General features: G+C 45.8%; 1 protein-coding gene across 2 annotated transcripts in view; it reads right to left on the minus strand.

Annotated features, from left to right (window-relative positions):
- The window catches only part of LOC117163469 (uncharacterized), a 50,568-nt gene extending 25,406 nt beyond the window's left edge, over window positions 1–25,162 (minus strand). For both annotated transcript variants that reach the window (XM_033345778.2, XM_033345776.2), the window contains exons 1-2: window positions 22,955–25,162; window positions 12,923–12,964 (exon numbers count right to left, since the gene is read on the minus strand). In XM_033345778.2, coding sequence (XP_033201669.1) covers window positions 12,923–12,964; window positions 22,955–23,420 — 508 coding nt within the window. In that variant the 5' untranslated portion in view covers window positions 23,421–25,162. The remainder of the gene's footprint in view (window positions 1–12,922; window positions 12,965–22,954) is intronic.
- Window positions 25,163–26,042: the final 880 nt, after the last annotated feature.

A 26,042-nucleotide genomic window follows, 5' to 3' on the forward strand; every position in this document is an offset into this window, starting at 1 on the left:
CGGCTTGTTTTCCGTGCTTAAGAGCGAGACAGAAGGAGCTTTTGCTTTAGTAGCTGTTAAGACCTTAAACCCGTGGCCTTGCTTGGCTGGCTTGCGCCAGACTGCTCGTATCTAATAGAACCTCTTAGAAACCGACGGCCTGTGTTTCTTCGATAATTGATATTCTAATCCTGCCTGATGCTGCCTCTTATCGTCACTGATCGAACCCCATGAAATTGCGTTTAACGTTTCATAGACGGGCAGCGGCGTCCATTCATCGATATACTTTTCTTTCGTTTCCGTTAAGTGGACGGTACGAGGCGATACTCTTTTTCTTTGGTTATAGTAGGTAACGATATCAGTGTTCCAAAGATTTTTCTATTCCGCCATAATATTTGCTTGAAGAAAGTCACTCATCTCATCATTATCAGAATAAGAAGCAGAAAATACTAATGCATTTTTGTACAAATTTTCGCACGCGTTCAATCGCATAATTTACTCCTATCTACTTTGTTTTACGTTTTCAATAGGGTCAACATCTGCCCTTTGGACTCGCCATTCGTTGAAATTGCATCCAACTGGACACCGGACAGAAGACTCGATCCGGTGAAAACCGGTCGAGAGAAAGGGAGGCTGCCGAACGACGAGTTTACATCGAGCAAATGGAAACGCGCGAAGTGTTACGAGACGGAGGGTGGGTCAGAAACGTCGTCACGTTGTTACACAGTGGCCCGTGTGTACGCTATCCCATGGGGAGAGCGAAGGTAGCACGTAGCACACCCCTGGGACGTCTTCAGTCGTCACTTGTCCGTATTAAACCAGGGTACTAATCCCGAAATTTAATTTGAAAATCTTTTCATAGCATCGTCGTTCATCCCTTCTTCTTGTCCATCTTTCTCCAGCTCTCCCTTCCGCGTGTTCGCTATGCACCGCGAAGTCGTTTTAAACCCAGAGAATTACCCGGTCTTTTGTGCGTCGTAATTGAAAATTCGTTTCCGCCCCTTTTCGCGGCTCGGAGAACGGATAAATGCCCTTTCGTGGATTCATCGAGAGAAATTACCTCGTCGCCGTGTGAATGAGACGACCCGTCGTCTTCTTGTCGTCTTCTTCTTGGTCCCGTTCCGCGAGACGCCCGATTTCCTCGTTTCGGCCTGGCTGCCATTTTATAAACGAAACTACGTAAATACGAGACGAGCTAGTGAAAGCAGCTGGATGATTAACGAAACAAATGCTAGTTTCCTCGCCGTTTTCGTGCTGGTATCGCAAACATTGTCAGGAAAAATTGAACCTGTCCCGTAACAATGGATAATTAAAAACTCATGGATTATCTCGTTATCGAACAACAGATTGTTATCAAGAAAGTAATTATATACTGTCTTAAATATCATTAAAGAAATGCTACTAATTAATAAATTGTCCTTTGAAAGTTTATTCATAAGGTGCAATCGTTTGTTAGTCATTCGCAATTCAGGATGTGAAATCGAGTAGTAATCCCATCCGATATTATGAGTCAATTTGATACGTCACCCTTCACTTTGCTCTACCTATCATTCCCAGGAATCAACGCGTGAAAGATAAAGATAATAAGGTGTATTCGTACAGTTATTACAAATTTTTAAAGCATCACAAAATACGCAGTGGTAATTTTATCACTGGCAAATAACGAAAACGATTATAAATAATAATAAAGTTAATATAGAAATCTCAAAATGACTCGGTCACTGATTTCTCTATCGATAGTAAGATTTATTTCCATAAAAATAAAGAATCAGCTAAGTAACGACAACTGAGGCCAACGGAATCCAAGGAAAGTCATCGTTTTTACATTTGTGGGACTTACACATACCCCCTCGGACACAGAGTGAGAAATACCGACGCAACATGAAAAATGCATCAGATAGAGAATTATTTATCGAGCGCGTGAAACATGTAACGTAGTCGTTTACATAGCCGAAAGGGCGAATGGAGCGTATCCGAGTGCAGTCGATGCTGGGATACATCCCTCGGGATGTTTCGGTAGATTAGGGACCCTCAACGCTAGGTAGTTTTGCTGCACCATGTAACACGCTGTAAAACACTTGTAACAGACCGACAGTAGCTTAGGGTAAGCTGCTAATGCTTTCACGATGTTTTCGGGGTCGAATTAATTTGACCGGTTCGATCGCGCGCCCTCTAGAGACTTCAACTCGATTCGCCTCGTGCGTTTTGTCTCTCTTCGCATTTTTTCAATCTTCCTTTATTTTTTCAACGCTCTTAAATTAGAATTCCGTAATAGAAAGAAAAAATGGTTGTCCGAGAAGCATTGGTAACAGATTCAAATTGCAGGGTTGCATAGTAGAGAAAGATGGGCGCTGTAATTATTTTAGATACAGCGTTCGAGACCGACAATGGTAACGAAGACGTATAATTAACGTTCAGGAGGTGACACGGAGGGAGATGAGTTTTCTTTTAAGCAGCAGGAATTACGTTGTTTCTCGAGCCACCGATTCGCGCATCCAGCGTGCATAATACAGCAGTAATTAAGTTCTCGGGTAAAACTAGTTCCCGACAGGTTATTTCATGAAAACTCGACGGTTTAATCACGGTTACTGCGAAACGCGTTTCATCGATCCCGGACTTCACAATCAGGAGACCGTGGCCCCCTTGAATGGCGATAATTAATGAATAGGACGCGGCCGAAGAAAAAAAAAACGAGAAAAAAATAGAATAACGAATTCGTGGGCGTACTTCTTGGAAGCGCTTCTCGACTCTTTTGCTCTCGTCTACCCCACGCGGTTCCTCCGTTTCTTTTTCTTCCAAGGGCTTCACACCTCGTGGTCAGAAACGTGTTTTCACGAGCGTCTCGTACCATTCTCCGTAGCCCGCGGTGGCCATGCTCGAAATTCGACCCTCTACGAATGGTGTGAATATTATGATGGCCACGCATTCAGGTGCCAGCTAGAGACAATGGGTAAAGTGTTGATTGCCCGAAAACAACGCGTTTTTTTACTTACACGAACGTACTTTGTTCTACGCTGTTCGTGAGCAACTAGTCTTCCGTCGTAGAATGTTCAAGGTCTTCTTGTTCGTCCACCGAATAGAAAGTGGTCTTTTCTATCGATTCCACAAAACTACGTAGTTTCCTTTGCACGTCGTAGTTTCTTGTTCACAATTAAATCGAACCGAGCGAATAGTCTTAAAACGAAAAACTGAAACTAGCAAGCTGGATGTGAACGTTGGAGTAGAGAGCGCGTGGTCCATTCACGCGTCCAATTAATACTGAAATTGCTGCTATCAAGCAGCGCATTAGGCACTTTCGTGTGATTAACGCGAGTGTTTCGCGCAGAGCTTTCAAAGTCGCGGGCAGAAAAGCCTCGAATCCGGTGAAAGGAAAGTAGTAGCGGGCGGCAAACAAGAGAGATGAGTCACGCAATTTCACCGAGGATGCTCTCGCGCTTGTCTCTCTCGCTGTCTACAGTCCGCCTTCACAAAATTACATTAAATACTTAACGCATACACGACCCTCTTCCGTCGTGTGCTCGGACGGTACACGAAACGCATAATTACGAGTCCTCGCAGGAAATTCAAGAGGGTTACAGAGAAGGTGTGCACGGATGTTACCGCCCCGACGCGGCAGGACGTGGTTTTTAGCGAATCGTCTCCCGGAAAACGAGGGAAGCTCTCGGGACGAACACCAACGACTGAGAGGCCGGCGACGCCTTGGCAATTCCCGAAATAAATTCGCTTCTAGCACGTGTGCGATGCAACTTTGTGTCACAGCAACCCTTACGTAATATACGAGAACAGTAAAGAAGGAGCTTCGGGGAATAGATGAACAGAAACATTTGACTAGCGAGAGATACGACACACACGCTGCTAGTCGAAGGGTTAAAAGAGAGACAGGACGATTGGAGCAGGGAAACGGTAGAAGAGCGCGCACGTGAGAAAGAGGGAGGGAGGAGAGGAATAAAGAGGGAGGGTGGGTGCACCCCATGCTAGCTACCCCTTTCGACTGGGCAGTGCCGGCATAAGTCAGGAATTCCTGGCACGCGGTATATTGCGCGGGGGTGGAGGCCCGGCGGTTATAAGCTATAGTCTCCGGCGTGGCATGGCATGCACAGCCATTTACTTCATTATGTCATTAAGCTTAATGGCCCTGGCCCTAACACGGTTCTAGACTATAGCCACTTCTACAGTTCGTCCCCATTAACTCCTCTCTCGTGCCCTCGCTAGCTAGTCCCCCACTGCCACCTCCTGTCCACCCACCATTGGTGTACTCTTGTCTGCTAGCATTCTCGTGAACCAGCCCGGGCTTACAATGAGCATCGACTTTACGCCGATGACCGGCTGAAATTGCTGGCGGCGTCGTGGAAAATTTCCCGAAGCTGGCCCAACCCAGACGTATGCGAACGTCGATACTATACTATGCCGTTGTTTCCGCGTTACTTTCACGAACAACGATGACCAAGGAAAACAAAGGACATTTTGGTAGACGCGCGAGAAACTCTTGTCGCGTTGTGTCGCACAGGTTCCAGCGAATAATGATAAATTCTTTCCTAGCACAGCGCCAACAAACTATCCTCGAGCCGGGAAAAATGTGTACAAATTAATTCGACCCTCTCCAGCCGCGACTATTAGCGCGTTATAAAACCCCGAAACGCTCACGACGAAGCCACAAGCGGCAGCTTTTAATTAGAGAATCGCGAAAGAATCCCAGACACGATGGGACAAAACTCACTCGTTAACGGAGAACGCGCCAACTAAGTGGCCGGATCTGGTGAATAATTGTTCGCCTGAAAACTGCCTACAATCGCATCCATTCTAAAGGCAAGGGATCGAGATCGACGTCATGCGGAATACTCGTTCGCGACTCGCGCAGCCGCTCTAAATCTAGCCGCGCGTCCTACTAGGTTTCATTTCAGCACGCGGGCGAGCACCCGCCGGTCCGGAAACAGTAGATTTTATGTTGATGATCGGGTGAAATTGTCGGCTACATTGCGTAAAATTTATGATATTCATAAGAGTCGCGCGATCATGTACGTGGCAGTGGCACGAAGCGAGCTTTCAGCCAACCCCTTCCAAATCCGTGCTCGATGGAGACGCGAGGGTCGCAAACTTGTTACAGCACTGCTTGGGGTTCTAATAATTGGAGAGCGCCAAGCCAACGTTCCACCACTCCTGGACAAAAATATTACTTATCGAGGCACGATGCGTGTTTCGCTACAACCATTTCGATCAATTTTTGTCAGGCCCGGAAATTTTAAAATAATTCTTCCTTCCCGTTTTTAGTTTACTTACAAGCGCATACATAATAATAAATGCATAACTGTGAATTGTAATTAAATCAGTTTTAATAATTCGCATAATTTTCTGCTTAAAAACAGGTAAGAGAGAGAGAGAGAGAGAGAGAGGGTAAAGGAGGCTTTCGTTCGAATCAATTTAGTGACACGAATTAACAATGCCGTGCAAGCACCCTTTGAAAATAGAGCGACTAAACATCAGGAATTAAATGAAAAGCGGAGCTACAGCTTGAAATTGTTCCACGAGTGAATGATTTCATAATTATTCTCCGAGTGGCGGGCTATGCTCGATTCAATAATACCGGCAATGCGATACGCTCAATGGCGCAATTAATCGTTCCATGGCTACAGACTTCACAGATCTTCAATAGCGAGTCACATTTCACGTTTGTGTGTCGATCGTTGCCTGTAAATCGTCCAACTTCTTGTCATCCGACGATCAATCGTAATCGCATTAATAGACTACCGACTTTGATTTTGAAAAGTTTCCGCAATGACTCCTGGGAATCTCTTTTAATTGGATCACGAGCAACGAACAGTGAACGAAACACATGTAACGTCTCAGGGAAGTGTTGACTGGTGACTGTTTTCGAAGTAACCTAATATTTTTGCAGTCGAACTACATATTTTGTTCCTTGGCGCCAGACAAACCTACGTCCACACATGTCGAACTAAATTTAGTTCCTGAACTAAGAAGACTTTGCCCTATCTTCACAGTCGCCGTAGAACTATCTTTTTCCCCTTACCATGTTTGCTTTATCAAGTGGTTGGAATATCGCTGTACTCAATTTCGTTTATTACGAAGTAAACGTTCAACGCCTCAGCAAAGATACAAAATAGGAAACAAAAGTTAGATGAAAGATGAACAGGTCGAGACGCTTGGAGGGTATGCAAATTAAAAAATTTAACCTTCGAAACGGTATATGGCGCGAAGTTTGAATTGGTAAATGGAGGAATTATTTGAAGTTGACTAATCTTGACAAAGGACGTCAACGAAGGAAGGGACCAGGTAACTTAACGATCGGTCGGACAAACTCCTCAACGTCTCGTTCACTCCCCTCAAGGTCGACGAGAAGAGTCTAATTGTCCCTTCCAGAAGAGAGACTTGGCAAGCTTTCAAATTTCTTTGCTTATAAATTCATAAGGACTCCGGAAAATACACCTCCTCGAAGGAAATTTATTGAAATTAGTGCAATTAGCGGATTCCGGTGGATCCACTGACGAAAGAACGCGACGCGGCTAAGATGGCTCGTGATATCGATTCGCGCATCGATTACAACAACGATGCTAGTGGAATCGAACGCTTATATTATGACGCACTCTGCACCACCATCGAGTAATGTACGATACAACGATGGTGTCTTTCTTTAATTGAAGGAACGCGTCAACCCGCTGGCAAGACTCGTAAAGCTGTCTTTCAAACGTAGAACCATAAGAAATTTAATCCAGAAGAGCTCTCACATCCTCAACACCCCGTTTTAAACAGCCACCATTGTCTTTCTCACTTCAACCGACCCATCGACGCCGGTCGAAAGAAAGACGCACGTGTAACCCCATCGTGTCGGGTAATAAATTCGTGCGAGAATCCTACACAGTTCCGTGTTACTTGGCATTAGTTCTTATCCGTTCTCTGCATCTCTGTCTATCTCTTTTCCCTCTACCGAACTTTCATCCCTTCCACGGCAGAGGCTCGCCCTCTTCCGCTCAATGGAACGCGCCCATCGTGGAAAATCGCACCGGTGAAAAGGTGTGAATCTCCGGCCCTCGAAAAAGGACGACAATGCCCGTGTTGGCGTGGCACAATGAGCCTCTAAACCCACAATGTAGCCACTGTATCTGTACGAACGGCAGCAAGAGGGCTTCTCCTCTCGCGCGCCACCCCCGCACACCCCAACCCTTTTTCATCGGCACAATCCTACCGCAAGGAGTCGAGGATGCCTGGATGTTCTCGAAAGCACATTTTTCAGCCGCATAATATTTATTCGTCCGCGGGTTGTATCGCTTTAAAGTGGTACCAGTGAAACCGAAGACTTTCTCGTGAATCGACAGAGAGACATAGACGGCTGCATGATGAAAAAGGGTTGAAATTTTGATCGTCACAGAGAAAAGCTATGTCGTCAGTTTCTAACTACCACCACGCCCATTTCTGTCAAAATATTTCTGAAGTTACGAATCAACTTCCTATTTTCCCTCCTCGTACCTTCCCCATCACCGTGATACTCTATTCTTTTGGATACTCTATTCCTTTCTCTGTAGGAGTACATTCAGCTAGCATTGCCCTACGAAAGGGTTCGAAATTTTTATGTGCCAGCCTACCGAGCCTCGCACTCACGAAAATACACGAGTGTGTGAATCGGTGTGGCGAATTTCCGTATGCTCGTAGAGCGCACACGAGCACGCAGATCGTTGTTCATTGTATTGTGAAGCTCGCAGGACATGGCGTCCTGCTTTTTGTCGGGACCAGCTGAGTCAAAATGGCCTCCGGTCGATGACGTCACGATTTCACGTGCTCCACGCAATAGGTATACGCATCGATCCCGGCTACGTGTCGAGGTTCCAACCACTAGGTATGTACATTCGTACATACGTCGTGAATTCCTTCCTCGTTCTCTGTTCTGTTTCGTCGAGCCAAAAATTTTTTTCGTTACAGGAAAATTCTATCGGACTAAGACTGATCGCGAACGGAACGTCGCGAAGCTAATGACCTCTATTCAGAACGCGCTGTTAAAAGTGTGAGCGCTTCTGGCTCTCTCAAAGCCGCGGGAACTACTAAATTCACCACGCAAGAACGTGTAACGAGTTCCTATTAAAAATAAGCGTCCTTTCACCGGCTCAAAGTTTCGACGCCATTCAATCCGAAAGATGAATTTAACCGGTTATTAGAAAGGGTATCATTCTGCTCGGTCATAATTGCGTTCTGAATATATGTAAGTAGCGCTAGAAAAATTCAAAGTATATAAAACGCCCTCGACCGGTGGGCTCCAAATGCGACATATTACTTCCTGTCGCAAATGAGCGAAGATATTCACATGACAGACTCGTTTGTCGATCGGAGGAAAGCTGGATACTGATTAGTCATATTTCCTATTCGTTCATTTGCGTGGCTACGAAAAATCTTGGCGATATACTTCGGATTCTTCTTTGCTAAGAGGGAAAATATACGCATTCGTATCGAACGAGTACGGTAAGTCGATCCAAAGTGTCCTTTTACGGGTTTTAAAGCGAAATTCTTCTTCGGTATTATGCCCAGCTTCTAAGATTTTCCTTACGGGCGTACACCCGTTTCACGTTATTGCGGTGCTAATGAGCTCCAGCTAGTAATCAAAGCAAATGTTTCATGACACGAGTGAAAACCGTTTGAAGGCTTTTCCTTTATGTCGTTTGGCCTTCGTCGCGCGGCTCGCTCACCTCTATTTTTGTCCTCGCTCCTAAACTTCGTTTCATGTAAACGCCATCATCGTGTACGCTCGTTGATCGCGCGCGATCGAAGGAAACCCGTTTTTTCTTCTTTTTCCATTTTTCTTCTTCCTACTTTTTTTTTCTTCGTTTTAACCGGCAGAATATTTTAAGTAAATTATATTTTCGCAAATCAGTATGTTATCTGGTGGCGTGTGTTTGATTACAATTCATTCCCCATGTTTACCCTGCAGCCGGTGGTACAGGTTCGTGCAGACAAACCGCTGCTCCAGGCACTGACTGTTACTAATTAAGGGCGGTTTCAGTACGCGTGTTAATTCTTAATTAATATCTTTGTTGCCTCCTCCGACGTGGCAGCCCTCGGCACCCATTTCTCGTTCGTTCTCTCATTTTCTCTCCCACTCCCTTCTCACTCCCTGTTTTTATCCTCCCTTTTTCTCTCATCTGCTTCTTCTCACCCGTAGCACCTCCGCTTTCTCACTTTTTTCTCTTCTTCGTTCTGGCTCTCCTCGTCTCTGCTCCACGTTCTTTTCCTCTTGCTTTCTCTCGCGTGTTCAACCCTCTTTCTTTGTCCGTTTTTAGCGACACCCCAGCCCTGCACCGTCCACCCACTTCTCTTCTGGAGTCTCTCGAATGAAAGGAGATGTATGGGAACACACGCGCATCTCGAGCCACTATGATAGGTACAATCGGTCACGAGTGACGAAAGGAAAAGCAAGAAAGGACTGCGGAGGAAGCGCGTTCCTCCGATTTACCGCTCGACTGTTTCAACCGGAGAATCTCTTTCGCGACGAATCGAGAAATCGTTGGTTAACCCCTTTGTCGCTTAACCCTCGCGATTCCTCTTTCTCTTTCCCTTTCCCTTTCTTCCTCCCTTCTCTTTTCGACACTTTCTCGCAAGCACCTAAATTGTTTTCTCGAGCTTCCTTTCGCTTCTTGAACGATGAGTGACAATTAATTACGAAACAGCCACACTCGTCTCGACGTTCCACTGTGGAAAAAGTAATCCTGCCAGTATATTCGGCCAAGAGTTCTGTCTTTCTCGAGCGACATCACGAGTTCTACCCCTGTTTCGATCCACGCTTGGAAAACTTTCTTCTCTTCGACCCAGGGATTTCACCGGCAAATACTCTTCAATCGTAATAGCCAGCGGGGACTTTCGAGATCTCGAATGAGCCTCGCGCGTACTATTTCGCGAACAGTCAACAACGTTCGGCTCCACATTGAACGGTAGTGCTCTTTGAAATCGAGCCCTTTACGACAAAAATATCTGCAAAGCCGCCGTGCCGACTCGAGCGGTTCTATTAATCAACCACCGGTTTCTTCTTGCTTCGGTGCACTTCGTTTTCCATCGAAGAAAAATATTCTTTACTTTCCCTTTGACCCTTCTTGTTCCCAACTTCGGCTTTCACCTTTCCTCTCGTGCGTATACCTTTTCCTTTTTAGCTATTCTTTGCCTTTCTGCCGATATGCATTATTTAGCAATAAATCAGAAGCATCAACTACAACTTTATTTCTTCATCGACGTGTTGAAGAAACGGTAAGTGGTTTATATTTTCCCACGACATCTGATTTATCTTCCTTTGCTCCTTTACCCATTTCCTCGTCAATTCTTACCGACACCATTCAGAGTAATAACATAATATTTCCTTCATTCTCCGCATTTTCCTCAATTTGCTGCAAAATCCTGCTGCCTCGCTGACAGCTAATCACTCGAGCGACGAAATCATAGCACGGAAAGTAAGATGATTGGATCGGACATCGGGAATATCTTGTGATGATGAATCTCTGAAGCATTCGGGGGCTCGATAGATTCTGACGACGCGACGGTAGAAACAGGGAGCTTCTTGATATTTGTACCGAGGCTGTAGACTTCGTTCATCCATTGTTCGTCTTGTCTGTTTCTTCGTCCATTTACGCGATGAGTGCTCATTATTTTGCTACTAACTATCTGGCTACTTGTAATCGATAAGTCGATCCTACGAATGATAAGGGATCAGATCTTTTGCGATTTAATGGATCATATTGATTAATCTACTTTTGTTTTTCTATCCCTCGATATATCGCCGAGAGTCATCCTGCTGTAGGTTAATACAATTTTTATAAAATACTGTACCGCACTTATTATTATAAAAAATTCATTACCCTTTCTCATGCCATAAGGACGTACCGCCGCAAAAAATAAAATTATAGCTTAAAGAAGCTAAGAGGATAGTATTTGAAATCTGTGACCAAATTCGAATTCTCAAGATTTTGATTTACATCACTATGATTTCCAGTCTGCTTGCTGCGATTTTCTACCTTACTTTATTCGAGCATCGGTACTTGTGACAGAGAATTTCCTTCATTTTTAGTATCTGCGAATATTTAGAATTCAATTCCAGCTAACAAATCTATTTTGTCGTCTGTAGATAACTGAATTTGCTGGAAGTTGCAGGGCTGTACATTTCCGATATAATGTGCAACGGCACGCGGAAATACTGTTGCCCATACGGGTTGATGGCTGCTCCTTTTTTTTATCACAGCACTATCAATATGTAATTGACATCGTGCTAGGTCGTAAACCGAAGCTGGTAGAAAAGTAGGTGGCATTCTAGCGGAAACTATACTCCACGTAAAGGCTCCCTTGCTCCATGTTTCGTCGCGTCTCCAATTTTCCAGCCGGCTTTTCTGAGCGTTGCTAGTACCACCCCGGGAGCCATGCCAGTCTCCTTTTGCTCCCAGAATCCTCCGGTATTTTCCTTTGCCGGCAAATTGGACTATTACGGCAGCGGCTTGTACCTCAGCACCGTGTCTTCGCGAAAACCGCGTATTTTCTCTCTTTCTCCACCTCCGCCTCCGCCTTCGTCTCCGCCTCCGATCCCTCACGTCGCCCGTTCGCTCGTACCCTTTTCCACATCCCTCGACAGAGGTCCTCTTACCTAGCGGGCTCAAAGTGGCGCGCAGTTGTTAAAACAACCAATTCTGTCGGGAAGCTGCTCGTTACGGACGCCTCTCTCTCGGTCCTTGCGGAATCCTTCGTAATCCTGATGGCAAACCGTTCGTCGTTCTGCTGACGCAACGGAAATTCTGGCCAATAAAATCCCTATCTTCCACGGTTCCTTCTTAACGACGCACTTTCAACACAGACTCGTGATCGTTTCCTTCAAGGAAATTGAGAATCTTCCCCGTAATTGGTACGTTTTCGTTCTTTCATCAGATCCGTTGCATTTTTACTTCTTGTTGGAAATTCGTGTGTCCTAAATACGAGGGTTTCTTTCTAATTGACTGGTATCTTAATACTAGTCCGGCAGACGATTTCGAAGAATTTTGTCCACATTTTCCCGATTCACAGTCCAAAGAGCAACGATTTAGATTTTAACGGTGGGCGTAGATATAGAATCAAGTTTCGGGAAGAAGAAAGTATCCCGTTACCGATTAGCGCTCGAATAGGGGAGGGTGTGGCATGCACCCTCGATTTCCCGAAATATTTTGACAAGAAATTTAATATTGGGGTCGCCGAGAAAACTCGAGACTAAACGAAATTATAAACGATTGCTCGTACGCTGAAAATCTTTAACACATATTCTTGAGCTTTGGAAACGTTTTAAGTGCGGAATAAGTACATGCAACGAAGTTGGAACACAGCCCCATTAGACGCAAAGATGATACACGGAAATCATTTTCGACCTGTCGTCCCTTGTTTCGAACGACATCGCTTTGCGGGTTAAGCAAGCACGGTTTAATGGCTCGGAAAAATCGGAATCATCGCGGGTATGAATACGTAATCAGTTTTCTTCGCCGCATGACGTCATCGTATGAGCAATCTAGCCCTGTCATGGCAACCGAGATACCCGTTATAAATCCTAACATAAATTTGCGTTTTTGTAAATCATCGTGCTGTTACCACTTTATATCATAAATTTCTTCTCGAGTAACTCAAAACATGTTTTGGAATGGAATTGTCGAAGTTCTTCCGTTCCTTTTTCACACGGACTGCCAAATCGCTTTGGAACTTAATATTTGCTCCGTGAAAGTATATCAGACTGGCGATAAATATCGAACATTGTCGGGTTAGGAGCAGCGTTGCCAAGAGGAGACTCAAGCGAAATTGTCATAACCTCAGCATGGTCGTTTGCGCGTGTTTATGGACAGAAGCAAATTTTCCCAACCATATGGAATTTGTGAGGCAACCAAATTTCGAAGATATCGTATGGATGATGTTGCGTTTGTTCCTACATAACGAAGTATATTAAGAAACGTCTTACCTGGACTGGTATTCGAGAACGAACTCTTCGATTGAGAGAAACCTGGAACAGAAATAACGTTACTTTATTGGTGTGAAAAGCAAGCAATTATAAAATATTTCGAACGTTTCATAAGAAGTCTGGTTGGATATTTCATGTTGGGAATTACGGTAGAAAATATTCGTCGCAATAATAATCTATTACGAATATCAGGACTGAAAGATTCGGTAAGTAAGAGAAAGAAAGATTACGCCAAATAAAATATAACAGGTATATTCGCGAAATGAAATTTCATTAACTAGAAATTGACTAGAATTCCGTGAAACACATTTCGAAGGAGTGGCACATGCTAGAGTTACTTTGAGACTCAACCCTGATTAACGACTTCGCGAAATTAACTCGACAATTATTTCATTAGTGCCTAGTAAGACATTTTTCACCCGGCCTCAATGGCCTTTGGGATCCAGAGAGGGAGTCATATACATATGCATATCTATACACGAGTCGAGTCGAATACGTTACCCTTAATGATTCGACCAGAATTAACTGTAATTTAATTAATTAAAATGTCATAAAAAAACACAACGGTCTTTTTTGCACGGGACCAGACGTGACCTGGGTCACCTCGTTAAAATGATTATTGGAGGAGTTGATGCTTTTGCGTAACTATAATTTAACGCAAAGTCGAACTTCCGCGTTTCATCGATGTAAAGATCAATTTGATTAGGACTTTGATCGCTCGAAGAAAAAGATGTATATTGAAGAGCAAAGTGTACATGATTGAAAACAGCAAATTGGCGGTAGCATAATGTCAGAGAAAATGCATACGATCTTAATTATTGCGTTTCCATAATTTTCCGTTTAACGAGTGACAAGTAGCTTGGCTTTCGTGTCGAGACCACAACAGCGATATTCGTAATTAAAGGCAATTTTGAAAACCGCGCGATCCTTGCCAGGCGCAGAGGTTCGTATTCGCGAGTTGGTTGGTTCGTTCGTTCGTTGCTCGCTCGTGAGATTTCACTCGTTAGTTCCGCCGTTCCTGCGGATTTAATTGCCCAACGCACGACAGAACAAATCCGCCCGTTAATCGTGCACGGGATTCTGATTCACTTTGTCGACACCTGCGGCTGACGACCGCTCGCTTTTCCATTTTCTAAAAGGTCGCTCAGGTAAACTCGCGTAGCGGTAGTCAGATACTAAACTCCTTTTCAGATACCGTGGTGGCCCCTGGAATGAAAATAAGTCCGCGTATTAAGACGTTTCGCCACGGCCATTTTCTAATAAAGTCGTTCCCGTTGGTACGGATGGCTCGTGGGGTCTGAAAAACAGGGGTTGAAAAAGATTCTCGCGTTCCTAAGAAGGTTAGGGCTCGTTGCCTCCAGTCGACGGAGCGATAAAGAGCGAGCAGAGAGGGACGAGGGGCAGAGGGTCTGGAATACGAACGCAAAGTTCGCGTTTCAGGAACACGACTTTGTGCAAGTGTATGGGCAGCTCGACACCGGGGCTCGCCGCGGTGTTGTACTTGTAGTTGTGTCGTGGCTGGCGGCCACGGGGGTGGCGGAACTCCACCCTCAAACGACTTTAACGAGCCGCCGTCTTAAAATAGGGATGCCGAGCTTGTGCCGAGTTTGCGCGTTTGTTTGATAAATTAACCCAGAAAAGTATGCTCCACCGTCGGAGCACTTAACAAGCCTTAGAGTCGAGGAGACCATGGCAAATATGGAGCAGGGATTCGTTGATACTCCAACGGTGATTAACACTCGTTCGAGCGAACACAGTTAGACGCGAACAATGGAAAATCTTTTATTCGTTCCACGCGTCGTAAACGTATCCTGACATTTTTCACGCTACAATCGCGAGAAATGGAATGGGATACATTTTAGGGGCGCAGGATCGCGATCTGAGTGCTGTTCACTTGATGGTACGAAACGAACGCGTGTCACGAGGCATTATATTGCGGTATTATCCTGGTTTTCCTGCGTTCGTTCCGCCTTTCACGGAATCCAGTGTCCGTGCTCAACGGTGAAATTTAAACCCCAATCGTGTACATTGGTGGAAGGTTACGGATTTTTTGAAAACTCGACAATACGTGGCACGGCCCGCGCCACTGGTGACAAGACAGGGGCCTCCATTGAGAAAAATCCACTTCCTAGGTCTCGTGTTACCCGACGTATTTTGACAGGATCGTATTGTCGTCGCGCGGCTAAGCCCTATTGACTCTATTATGGGCCTATTAGTATTATACTAGGATTTGTGGTTACTCCTTGAGAAACGTCCTTCTCTTTACTCTCCTCCTTTACGGACCTCTTTCTTACCTGAAATCGAATGTTTCGCCCGCGTTCGTCCATTCGGAACATGGTTCGAACGCGTCCCGAACGTTCAACAAATGATTTTCTTGAACAGAGTCGAGTCAACTCAAACAGTGACGCGTTCCCGCAGTTTATCGTTTGCATCGTATACTCGTTGGCCGCGTGCGTGAAAAGTTCTCATGGTCCCCGGACTGGTGACAGGTAACCAAATTAAATAAAACCCGAGATGAGTAATTAGGCCTGGAGTGGTCCAGCGACGATTCTTGATGCTCCAGATAACGAGCACTCTGTAATCGGTCTCGCTAACTGAACGACGGTTGACAAATAATTGCCGATGTAAATAGCAAAAAAAAAAAAAAAAAGAGAAAAAAGAGAGGTATAGCGGCGGCCTGTGAAAAGAGCGAGTCAACGGGAGGTAAAAAATAAACTCTATCGCGGGATCCATTGACAGGGGTGAGAAAGACGGTGCAGCAATGTGAAACCGCGCAGAGCGCACGCACGTACGCACTCGTAGATTCGAAGAGCTTCACCACGAGAAGCTACCTTCGTTTTCCAAGTCGCGAGCGCAAGCATCGCGGAATGAGCTGCTACTTAGAGAGAACGGGTGGAAACGCATTCACCGGCACGCAATCAAGACTCCTCGTGGCTGCCGCGCTATGCACGTACACGCGTGCACACGCATGTGAACCCGCGTGTTCCCGTGCTCATTCATAGCAGTGCAGTGGTAAGATTTGCTCGCGACTCCTCTCCAGTGCGAGAAAGCTGGTGCGAGTCCGCGGAACGGGTGAAAGAGTGAGAAGAGAAAGCTCGGGGTGACGATGCTATAGGAGAGAAAGAGAGGAACAAGAAACCGTGGAGAGGAACGGGTACCGGCAGAGAAAGAGAGACGGAGAGAGGGAAAGCGGAGGACTACGACGCGCGTGTGTTTGAGGCGTGAATTCATGTATGCTCGCGAAGCACTCTTCACAGGGGACAATCGAGGTGTTGGACTGGAAATCCATACCAATTTGAGCGACTTACGGTCGTTCGCTTGAAAGCCCGGTACACGCTGCCACCGGTATACACGAACGCCACGTACACGACGCTACGCGAGCTCTTGTACGCGCGCGCGTTTACGTACGCATCCATAGTTAGACGCGCGAGCGCGACGCGATACTCTGCGTCAACGCCTTGTCCCTTTACGCGTCGATTTACACTGCTCAGTTTCGAGGTCAACCGTTCCGCGCGAAAATCTCCTTCGTCGATCTCTTTGTAGCTGCAAACCCACGCAATTGTGCGATTTCAGTCACATCGTCTTGAGAAAATATAGCAATTAGCGGTTTTCATTGTTCCGAATTTAACTATCCCGTGCACCGGAGCCGCTTTCGCGGTCGATGCAAAGGTAGAAAGCAAAGAATTACAAAGAACCGAGTGACGTAGCGAGATTTACGCTAGAATTCTTGAAGGGACCTCCGCGGGGACAAAAGAGGCTCGTTGACGAGCGCTATATACGCCTCCTACTTTTCAGCCAGAGTATGAAATTAGTTACGTGCACGTGGAGGAAAGGGACGTGATGCAGCATAGAGCCAAGACCGCGTAATCGATTCGAAGTCTCGAAAGCTGGCCAGTATTTTCAATTACTTTGACCCAGTGACGCGCCATCGTCTCGAGTTAATCGAACGTACGCTCGATGTTAACCACTATTGATCCGGATTATCACTCTGTCATGACCGACGTCGAAAGCGAGCCGCGTTACAAACCGATACTCGATAATTACAATTACACTCAATTTCCACTTAATTTCGGTGGGTACATCGATCAAGTCACCGAGTCTCGACCAGAGTCCAGCGATCGCGTCCTGCTAATTAGCGATACCGTCCTATGGTTTGGTCACGATTTGCAGAAACGATGGCCGGAAATACTGTGGAATATCGAGTAGAAAGTTCCACGGTACAGTGTACGCGCGCGGGCCCGTGGTAATGGACATAGTTTGCCGGTAATGTCCGAGACTAATTCCCGTGTTATTTCATTAACGCAGCTCCCGAGGGGTTAGGCAGCCACGTCGGCCGGCAGCATAGCCGTAACACAGCGGCAACCGTGCTCGAGCTTGTAGCCCCCAAAGGGGCTCGTATTAGGCGCGTGTCAAAGGGTGAAAATTTACGAGGTGAGTAGCAGCCGCGAAAAGGCCGATTGATAGTCGCCTACCAACCTACCAACCACCATCGTCTACGTGTACGTACCGCCTTGAAATAATTCCGACGAGTTTACGCTATGGTGGAACATGCTTACCCAGCCTGTTAGCGTGTCTGATTTTGTCAGGGGGATAGATGGATATCGTTTGTCTGTCGATAATCTATCGATGGATTTTCCGCTGATGACGATGCCGTGATGTACCATATCGCGAGATTAAATAATTAAGTAACGACCACGTCGATGAGATAGATGGGGACTCGGCTTCACTTTCCAGCTCCGCTATTTGACGCGTTGATCGGTTTTATTCGTACGTAAACATTATCGATTGAATCGAAACATTATCGGAATTCGTAGTTACGATCATACTATGTATATTGGACAAATACATGATTATCAAAGAAGAATTTGCGTTGCTATCTTGTTAGGTAGCGACTACTTTTGGATTTACGTCGAACAGCAATTTAGTATTTTCCGCAGGCAAGCAGGCGAGAAGTATAGAGAGAAGAGATTTTCCTCGTATTTCCTGGATTGATTTATTCGAGCGGATTATGCGATTAGACAAGAGAGGGTCGTATGATTGACACCGCGACCAGAGTGCAATGAGATAAACTTGTTTCTGACCGAGCCAGGAGAATTTGTGGCCAATTGATCGATGGGAAAACGAGAATTTGCTGTTTCGCACGTGGAAGATGCTTATATCTATATCTATCGGTATCCTGTTTCCTATTTCGATCAAGACATGTTAAGGAAAAGTAACTTCTACGGTCGTAGTAAAAGCTTGTACAAGTTACTATAAATGAAATTAAGGCACGCGAGAGAATATCGCTGTGAACAAGTATACATGAACATCTTGACGTGTTAAAAAAAGAAAGGAAAGGGTAGAAAAATAAAAGGGAAGAAAAGAAAAAGACGCTTCTCCGAGACGAGAGACTGAATTTTCCTACTTCTGACGTTGAGTGCGCCCTGGCAGTGTTATCCAATTATTCTAAGTTGTTAAGGCGAGTTAGGGCGCTTAAGGGACTAAATTAAGACATTCCGCGCGACAAATCTCCCAAGAATCTCAATTAACTTCTCCTAGAGGGTGCCGGTACTTTAATTAACTGTTTAATTTCGTTTAATTTGCATTCACAGTTGCATAACCTACCGGACGAGATGGCTGGTCCGCGATATATTTCTTCTTCGAAGTAAATCGATTAACTATGATCCATATACTTATATATATTCAATACATCTGCCGATATTTCATTTCGTACTATACCGGACTTTTCAGAAACGTGACACTAAGGCAGAAGTTTCAGTACGAAAGTTACAATGCTGTAACAAGTGTTGAACGACGAGTCAAACGTTTTGAAGCTCTTTGAATAGGAACACCGTGTAGGAGACGTCGAAGAAACCGTTCACGGTTCGTGTCTGGACCGCACGGTATTGGTTTCCGACGAGCGTAATGGGCTAATTTGAATTGCAGCGACTCTTACGCACACGTGATCGCGCAAAATCGGCCGCGTACACATAGACAGAAGCGCGAAACACGCGGAAATATGGACGAACGGAGGGCTGGCTAGGTATTTGTGTCGCGAGCCTCTTATACGTGTCTGCAACCACTTTCCTGAAAACAAAGCCGAGCGAATTCATAATCCGCTAATTTGTTCAAGATTTTTTGCTCGAGTGGCGGCGCTTGCTTTGTCACAAATCCACCGTCGATGTCGGAGCGCGTGGGGCTCGCGTTCAAGCCGCTTTGAAGTACTAATCAGTATCGACCTGCGCCTACAGGCCGCACCCCTTATCCGTGCTTCCACCATCGCCAACCGCCCACCTACTCCCGCTCCTCCGCGCTCTCCTCGGCTAGTCCAGAGTTCCTCTCTTTTTTCCTATCGTTCCTCGACTTTCCGCCAGAAACCATTCTGTCAGAGGCGTGACAAATCAACGCGAGAATTCTCTTCTTTCTCTACGATTCTCATAGATGTACCGTATTCGTGATCGCTTTTGCGACAGGGACTAATAATGACTCTAACATCTCTCAATGGAAAGTTCCCTGTCCATAAAATAATGGTCAACGATTACAATCGGGAATCCTTCGAACAGAAACGGCCTAAGAACCTACACATTTTCCCAGTGCCTTGGATGAAAGGGGTACACAGGAACAATGGAGGACCGATTGCGGCACGTTTTGCGGAATGGTCCTCGGAGATGTGTTACCAGGACGATATCAAGCATGAGAGAAAGGATGTGGCAGGGGCAGAAGGGGGTGGGCCGAAAGAAAGTAGGAGAAAGATGTAAAAAGGGGAAGAAACGAGGGAAGGAAGAATCGAGGCGCCGTGCCGCACGAAAGCGCACAAGATCGCTGCGGGTGGAAACGAGCACGCAGCGTGGAGGGAATAAACGAAGAACAACGTTGTCGCGTGGCCGTGTGTGAGGGTGCAATAGAGAAGGAGAGGGAGTGAGAGTGAGCGAGAGAGTGTGGGAGCAAGAAAAGGAGTGGACCGACGGGAGTGTGCAAGGAGACTTCTCAGGCGTTGATAGGCAATCTAGTTGATTGCCAACTTCAAACGAACCGAAAAAAGCGGAGCGAGAGGAGAGACAAGCTCCTGTACAAGCCACTGGAAAGGCAAAGCCTCGACACGAACCGGCGCGAATCTCGGAATTTTTAGACAATACGATCCGCACAGTTCCTGCATTCCGACCCTCTTTCCTTCCTACTACCGATTAACGCTGTGCCAAGCGAATCGATCATACGCCATTTACCATCCTGGAATACTTTTCGCCTCATACTATCGTTCATTTACTGCTTAATCTAGGAAATATAATATTATAAACTTCTTACCTATTTCTACGTATGCTACACGCATACAAAATATACTCGAGTAACAAATATTCTTTGTATATTTTTCATTATTTTTGTAAAGCGTACAGTATACAACATCCAGCCTCTTTGGCTCGAATTTTCGTGCTCGAGAATCCATTATGCCCAAGGAACAAAAGATTCTTAATCGACGACCGAGCCAAACGGCCTTAGAGGGCTGTTCCACGTGACAGATCCTGCGAAATTGTTAACGTCACGACGCGTAATCGATCTCACAGCGATCGATATAATTATTATCGAGAACAAATCGAGCGGTTGGCTGGTCTGTGCTCTCGTCTTTAAGTCTGCCCAAGATTTAAGACAAAAAGGAACGAATGAAGTGCGCCAAATAAATGCTGTACTGTAAGACGAGGTGCTAGAGTGACGTTTGAATGGAAGGGCAGATCCTTTGTGCTGCACCGGGAACCCGACACCCGAAAATCGTTCTCAAAAATTCGTTATACGGATAAAATCTACACGCTATTCGAGACACCATATTATTGCTGTAATAACAGCTTTAAAAAAAACTTTTTCCGCCTTTTATCGAATGATTTCGATACCATATCAGGGTTTTAAATAATTTCTATTAGCAATCATTGCCTGCTACTTAAGGAACTGAATTAATTTAGAATGATTTAATGTCAATTACTTGACGACTAAAAATCTTTTAAACAAATGAACGTCGGTAGTTTTTATAATTTTCTTCTCTGACTATTCTATAAACAGGTAGTCCAAAGGATAGCGACTGTAATAATTAAAAGAGAAAAATTCTCAAGTAAATGAAACGAAGGGTTAGTCCGCGCAGGTTGAGAACAGTTTGTCGGAGTGCGGCCATTTTTACGTTTTGTCGAGGTTCTTTGTGTTTTGGTGAGACATTGCAGGTCTGCCCAACACTCAACTCATTATACCACTAATTATTCATAACGTTGGGGATTATTCTGACAAAAATATTCAATTCCCACAGTGCACTCACCCCAGTGCTACCCTCTTTCTTTGCCTTATTCTTTCTGTCCGACTCATCTGACGCTAATCTCTCGAAGAACAGCCAGCAATTTTTTTTTTTTTTTTTGCTGTTCCGAACTCACCGTGTTTCGTGCTTGTGTAAATCTCGATTCGGGGAATTGGCACTCGATTTCCTCGAGTGTAGTTACTCGATATCTTGTGGCAGCTGGTCAAGCAAGGCCCAATTGTTTGTACATAAATCGACGAATTGATTTCACGAGGCGTGAAGCTGTCGGTCAGCTGACGAGATCTCATCGGTTTCCCCAAAACTGGGCGAAAACTCGCAACACAGTAGAGTTTGCACGTGGATATATAAGAAAGTTGCGCGTCAATTTTCGGTAACACGATCTTGAGTGGCTCTCTATCAAGTGATAGCCGTAAGTGGCACGTTAAGTGCTCGTTTCACGGTGGGACGACGATACGCCTATTAATTTACTTCAACGTTCGTGACACGCGAGGGTCGTGGGTTCATCCTTGTCTAAAGATTGAAACGCAATCCCGATGATTGCCGATCAATGCTTTATTACGATGTATCGATGCTTGTGGGCGAATGAATCGTCGTATCGCGCTTGATGAACGCGTTACAACGTTCGTTAACTGCAGCAGAATCAATGGCTAGGTTCGAGGCTGCGTTTTAATTGGTTTCTCGGTTCTTTCTTGTTCCTTGGCCGCCGCTTAGGGCAGTGTAAGGAGCAACGTGTTAAAAGGAAGTACGGCTTGTATAGGCAGCGTAGCAAACGCGTTCCCGTCCTTTCGTTTTAAAAGTTCAGGTTACTATTATTGTAAAATTCGCGTCTAGGTGCGAGAGAGCAGCTAACAACGCGGCACCGCCGAGACGCGAACCTTGTTCCGTTGAACGGCATCCGTTTCTATGGATTGCCTCGCCAAGATGTAGGTCTTAACGAATGTGTTAAGATTGAACGAAGTGGTTGCTTGTTACTCGGCCACAATACGCGCACGGTTTGTGTAAAATTAATTATCAATTCTTCGCCGGCCCCCCCTTCTCCTCCTCGCGCCAAATGAAAGAAACAGTTAGAGGCTCCATTCGTGGAATAAATGGTACGGTTATAATTGTCGAAGCACAATGGGCCACGCCTCGCGAGCGGAACGATCTGACGGAAACAATGTCATCTTAATCGTCATCTATAAAAAACGGGGCGAGTTTTAATGATAATGACGCATTACGCTCGCCACGCGGCAGAACGTCATTCGTCCAAGTTCGTTGGAAATAAGCAATGAGAAATTCGCGACAGGACCGTTTTCCTGTGAAAGGGCTACAGTTTCTTTCAAAAGGAACGTTAATAACGTAACGCAGCACCTTCGGTATTAACGATGCAATTTTATGTCAATAAAACTGTCGGGTAACGAACAAATTTATGAATTAAGGTAAGGATACGATAATCATGCCTCTGAATCATTATCCAGCAATTTCCATCGCTTTGAACTGCACCGATAAGACGAAAGACTTAATGATAATCGTAATAATTGTAATAATTTGTAATAATTGTAATTATGACGATCTTTTCAACTAATACTTGTCGTTATAAACAAGCATATTCACAAATCTTCATTCACGCCAAATTTACGGTCATTGATGCACCTGGTGTGCAATAAACGATCTCTCAACTGAAATCAAACCTAATTAGCTTTACTAATTGAATATGTATATCTACTGCTGAACGCATTCTGAGTCGATGTCTATGAAAGAAATGATACGAAGAATCAACTCACCATGGGGTGGCGTGTGCTGAGTCGGACTATGCTGATGATGGTTCGTGGTAACTGCGGTACCCGGAAGTACGTGCTGCGCGTGTGCACCCGGATGCACGTTGACACCGGCCGGTGAAGCCGGAAGTTGTCCCGGCTGATGTACCTGATGATGCGGTACGTGGTGTGCAGGGTGGGGGTGGGGCGGCGGCAGGAAGGCAGCCGCGACGGCCGCCTGCGCATTCAGATAGGCCATCCGCGAGGCCGTGAGGTTGCCCAGATTCCCAAGATTCCCCAGATTGCCCAGATGATTCGTCAAGCTAGGCATGTAGTCCCATAACTTGTGATGAGGCGCCGTAGGCGCGTAAGAAACAGCGGAGACGCCGGCCGGCGGTGATCCTTGAGGTGAACCGCGATCGGTACCGCTTCCGTTTCCGGTACCATTCAGCCCCAGCAGCTCCTGGATCGCAAACGGCGATCGCTGTGGCATTTTTGTGTCTTTGTTGATTATTCTAACGGCTCAAAACGACATTCTTCTCTCACGACTTATCGTTAATGCTATACGTTTTGATCCTTTGCTTGTTCTCCCCGTCAATGGAGCATCTTCGGTTGAACTCGTTGAAACAACAAGTTTGAAGGAGATCGTTGTTCGTTTCGCCTGCGCTGTTACTCGACTATTCCACGCTACAAGTTTGAACAGTTTGTCGTTGCTCTTTCGTCTCGAGGTAACGTCTCGATTGCTAGGAACTTTGTTTATAAGCGATTCTGCTGTTGGAGACTCTCGAACGGAAAGGCTGAATTCGTTGGGCTTTGTCGTAACCGTACACGATGATTACAGAGGATTAAAAATCGCAGACTGATTCATTTGTATAGTCAAAGAAACGAATAGAAAAGAACGAAGCTATTATCGTTGCTAGGCCTTGACATAACGCTTGCTCGAGATCCGACGGTTTGCGGCGAGCAGTCGCATAGTTTTCAATAGCTTTAGCAACTCGGAAATCACTAGGAGTTTATTCTTATTATAGGCTTGCTACGAAGCGATTACTAATTGAGCAGTTCAGTTGATATCGCGAAATATAAGAGGTATTCGTTCGTACGAAAATGAAGAAACCGACTGATGGACCTGTCAGCGGCCCTAAGTGTTCTCATAAATCTCCATCATTGAAAATGTGTCCAAAAGTAATATTCGTCGATCGTGGAGAATGATTACAGTGCTTAGTGTAACGTGTTTTCAACTTATCTTCGTTGTAAAGGTAGAAGCCAGCGATCCGTCGAGCGAAGCAACTCCGGACAGCTTGCAGCGAGCGACGGCAACTTGAGCGGCGACTCGAGAAACAACTCGGTTCCTGTTTTCGGTGCAACCGTATTATCCCGTGTTTCGTTTCACACTTTAACACATCTACTGTCTAGAAACTACGCGTTTAACCTCACACTTTCGTCTAGTCTCTTCGTTGAATGGTGGTTTCGTTGTGATCAGGTACGGATTCCTGCGTTCATCGCTCCTCGAGTACCGACCGGTAGACTTGTTCGCTAAACTGAACTCGTTCGAAGACAATTAGAACCTTATCTTCGTTCAGAAATTCTATTCAAGCTCCAGATAGCACGTGATGGGCTTATTCATCGTTTCTTGCCACCGAACAAAACTCTGGTTGGACCTTAGCGATGCGCATGGAAATTCGTGGAACCGCTTTCTTTCATTCTCCTCGCGTGGGGATTGAATTTCAAGGACAACAGAGTCTTCCTCGCCTCTGCTAAATCCTTTACTGAACTGGAAAGGCACTCGTGCATTGAAACTCTTCCGCCGGTACCTCATACAAGACGAATCGGACGATAATCGAGGAATCACGAGTAACGTCCGGCGACCGATTTCGATTCCTTTTCCATACTCTTCGTTAGCTTCTTACACCGTAGATACTCCCGCTACTTCCAGCTCTTCTCTCGCTTCCTTGTGTTCGTTTAAAAATTGCGCACTGAAAAAGAACCGTCGGATTCACCGGAGCCAGTTCACTGACAGCACCACCGCGGCTACTCAAGATCGGGCCAGTACTAAACTACGTGGATTCGCGTGCCGAGTTTCAACCGATGACTGTGCTTGATGGCTGGATCTCCTTGCGTTGCTGGTCCCTCGAAACTCGATCCGAACGAATCAAATTACGCGTCAGATAAGAGAAGCAACGTGTTTACTCTCGGAGTAGCCCTGATACGTTAACGTCTGACTGTCGTCGTGGCGCAACCGTGTCGTCGTCGCGGCGATGGGCAACTGAGCTGCCGAGCAGCACAGGGTTGCTCGACTGCGCGGCAGCCAACGAAGAAGGGAAACCCCTGGGGGCGGCTGTGCGCCGTATACGCACCCACACATATACCCTTTCGCGGAGGGTGGCGTTTACCCGACCCACACACCCCCTCCGACACTTCTGGCCCCCTCTACCCTTCTCGTCCTCTCTGCGTTCCTCCTTTTTGCTCTCTCTCTCGCGTGAACGATCCCTTCCCCTTCGTCACCGCCTGCCTCCCTTTCTGCTCGATGCATATACAACCCCACTCTCAGCCCTTCTTTTCAGCACTCGTCGACCCCTTGCAACAAAGGCGCCTCCGCTACTTTACGCGCCGACAGTGGCCGTCTCGCATCGCGGATTGGTCGGTTTTTTGAGACGGCCAGCCGGGTAGACATAGCCCTAGTTACCAACGAGAAGGTGGGGTCTACCGATGTCAACGCCTCAACCGGCTACGCCTACGACAGACCGGTTTACCACAGCGAAAAGAACTTGATCTGGAGTTTCCAACTTAACTCGCAAAGATATCCCGCTTCTTCCTAGCTCTCGCGAACATTCAACCCGTGATGCTCAACGTTTTGCTGCCTAGACAAATGAACGCGACGGCCGTGACATAAAGTTTGTACACTTTATTACGCAAAGGCAATTGGCTGATCAGTATCGGGTTTAACGAAATTTTATTACGCGCAACTCGAATGCGAAAGATTCGTGTTTATAATTGTCAGGTAGAGTAGAACCGGAGCAGAATTTTTGATCGAGGCATTCGAATCTGCTGCGGTTTGGTATATCGATTAATCTATATCGCGTACGATGCTTTGTTGGAAACTAAATACGATCTTGCA

The sequence above is a fragment of the Bombus vancouverensis genome, chromosome 9, assembly GCF_051014615.1.
Source record: "Bombus vancouverensis nearcticus chromosome 9, iyBomVanc1_principal, whole genome shotgun sequence".
NCBI lineage: Eukaryota > Metazoa > Arthropoda > Insecta > Hymenoptera > Apidae > Bombus > Bombus vancouverensis.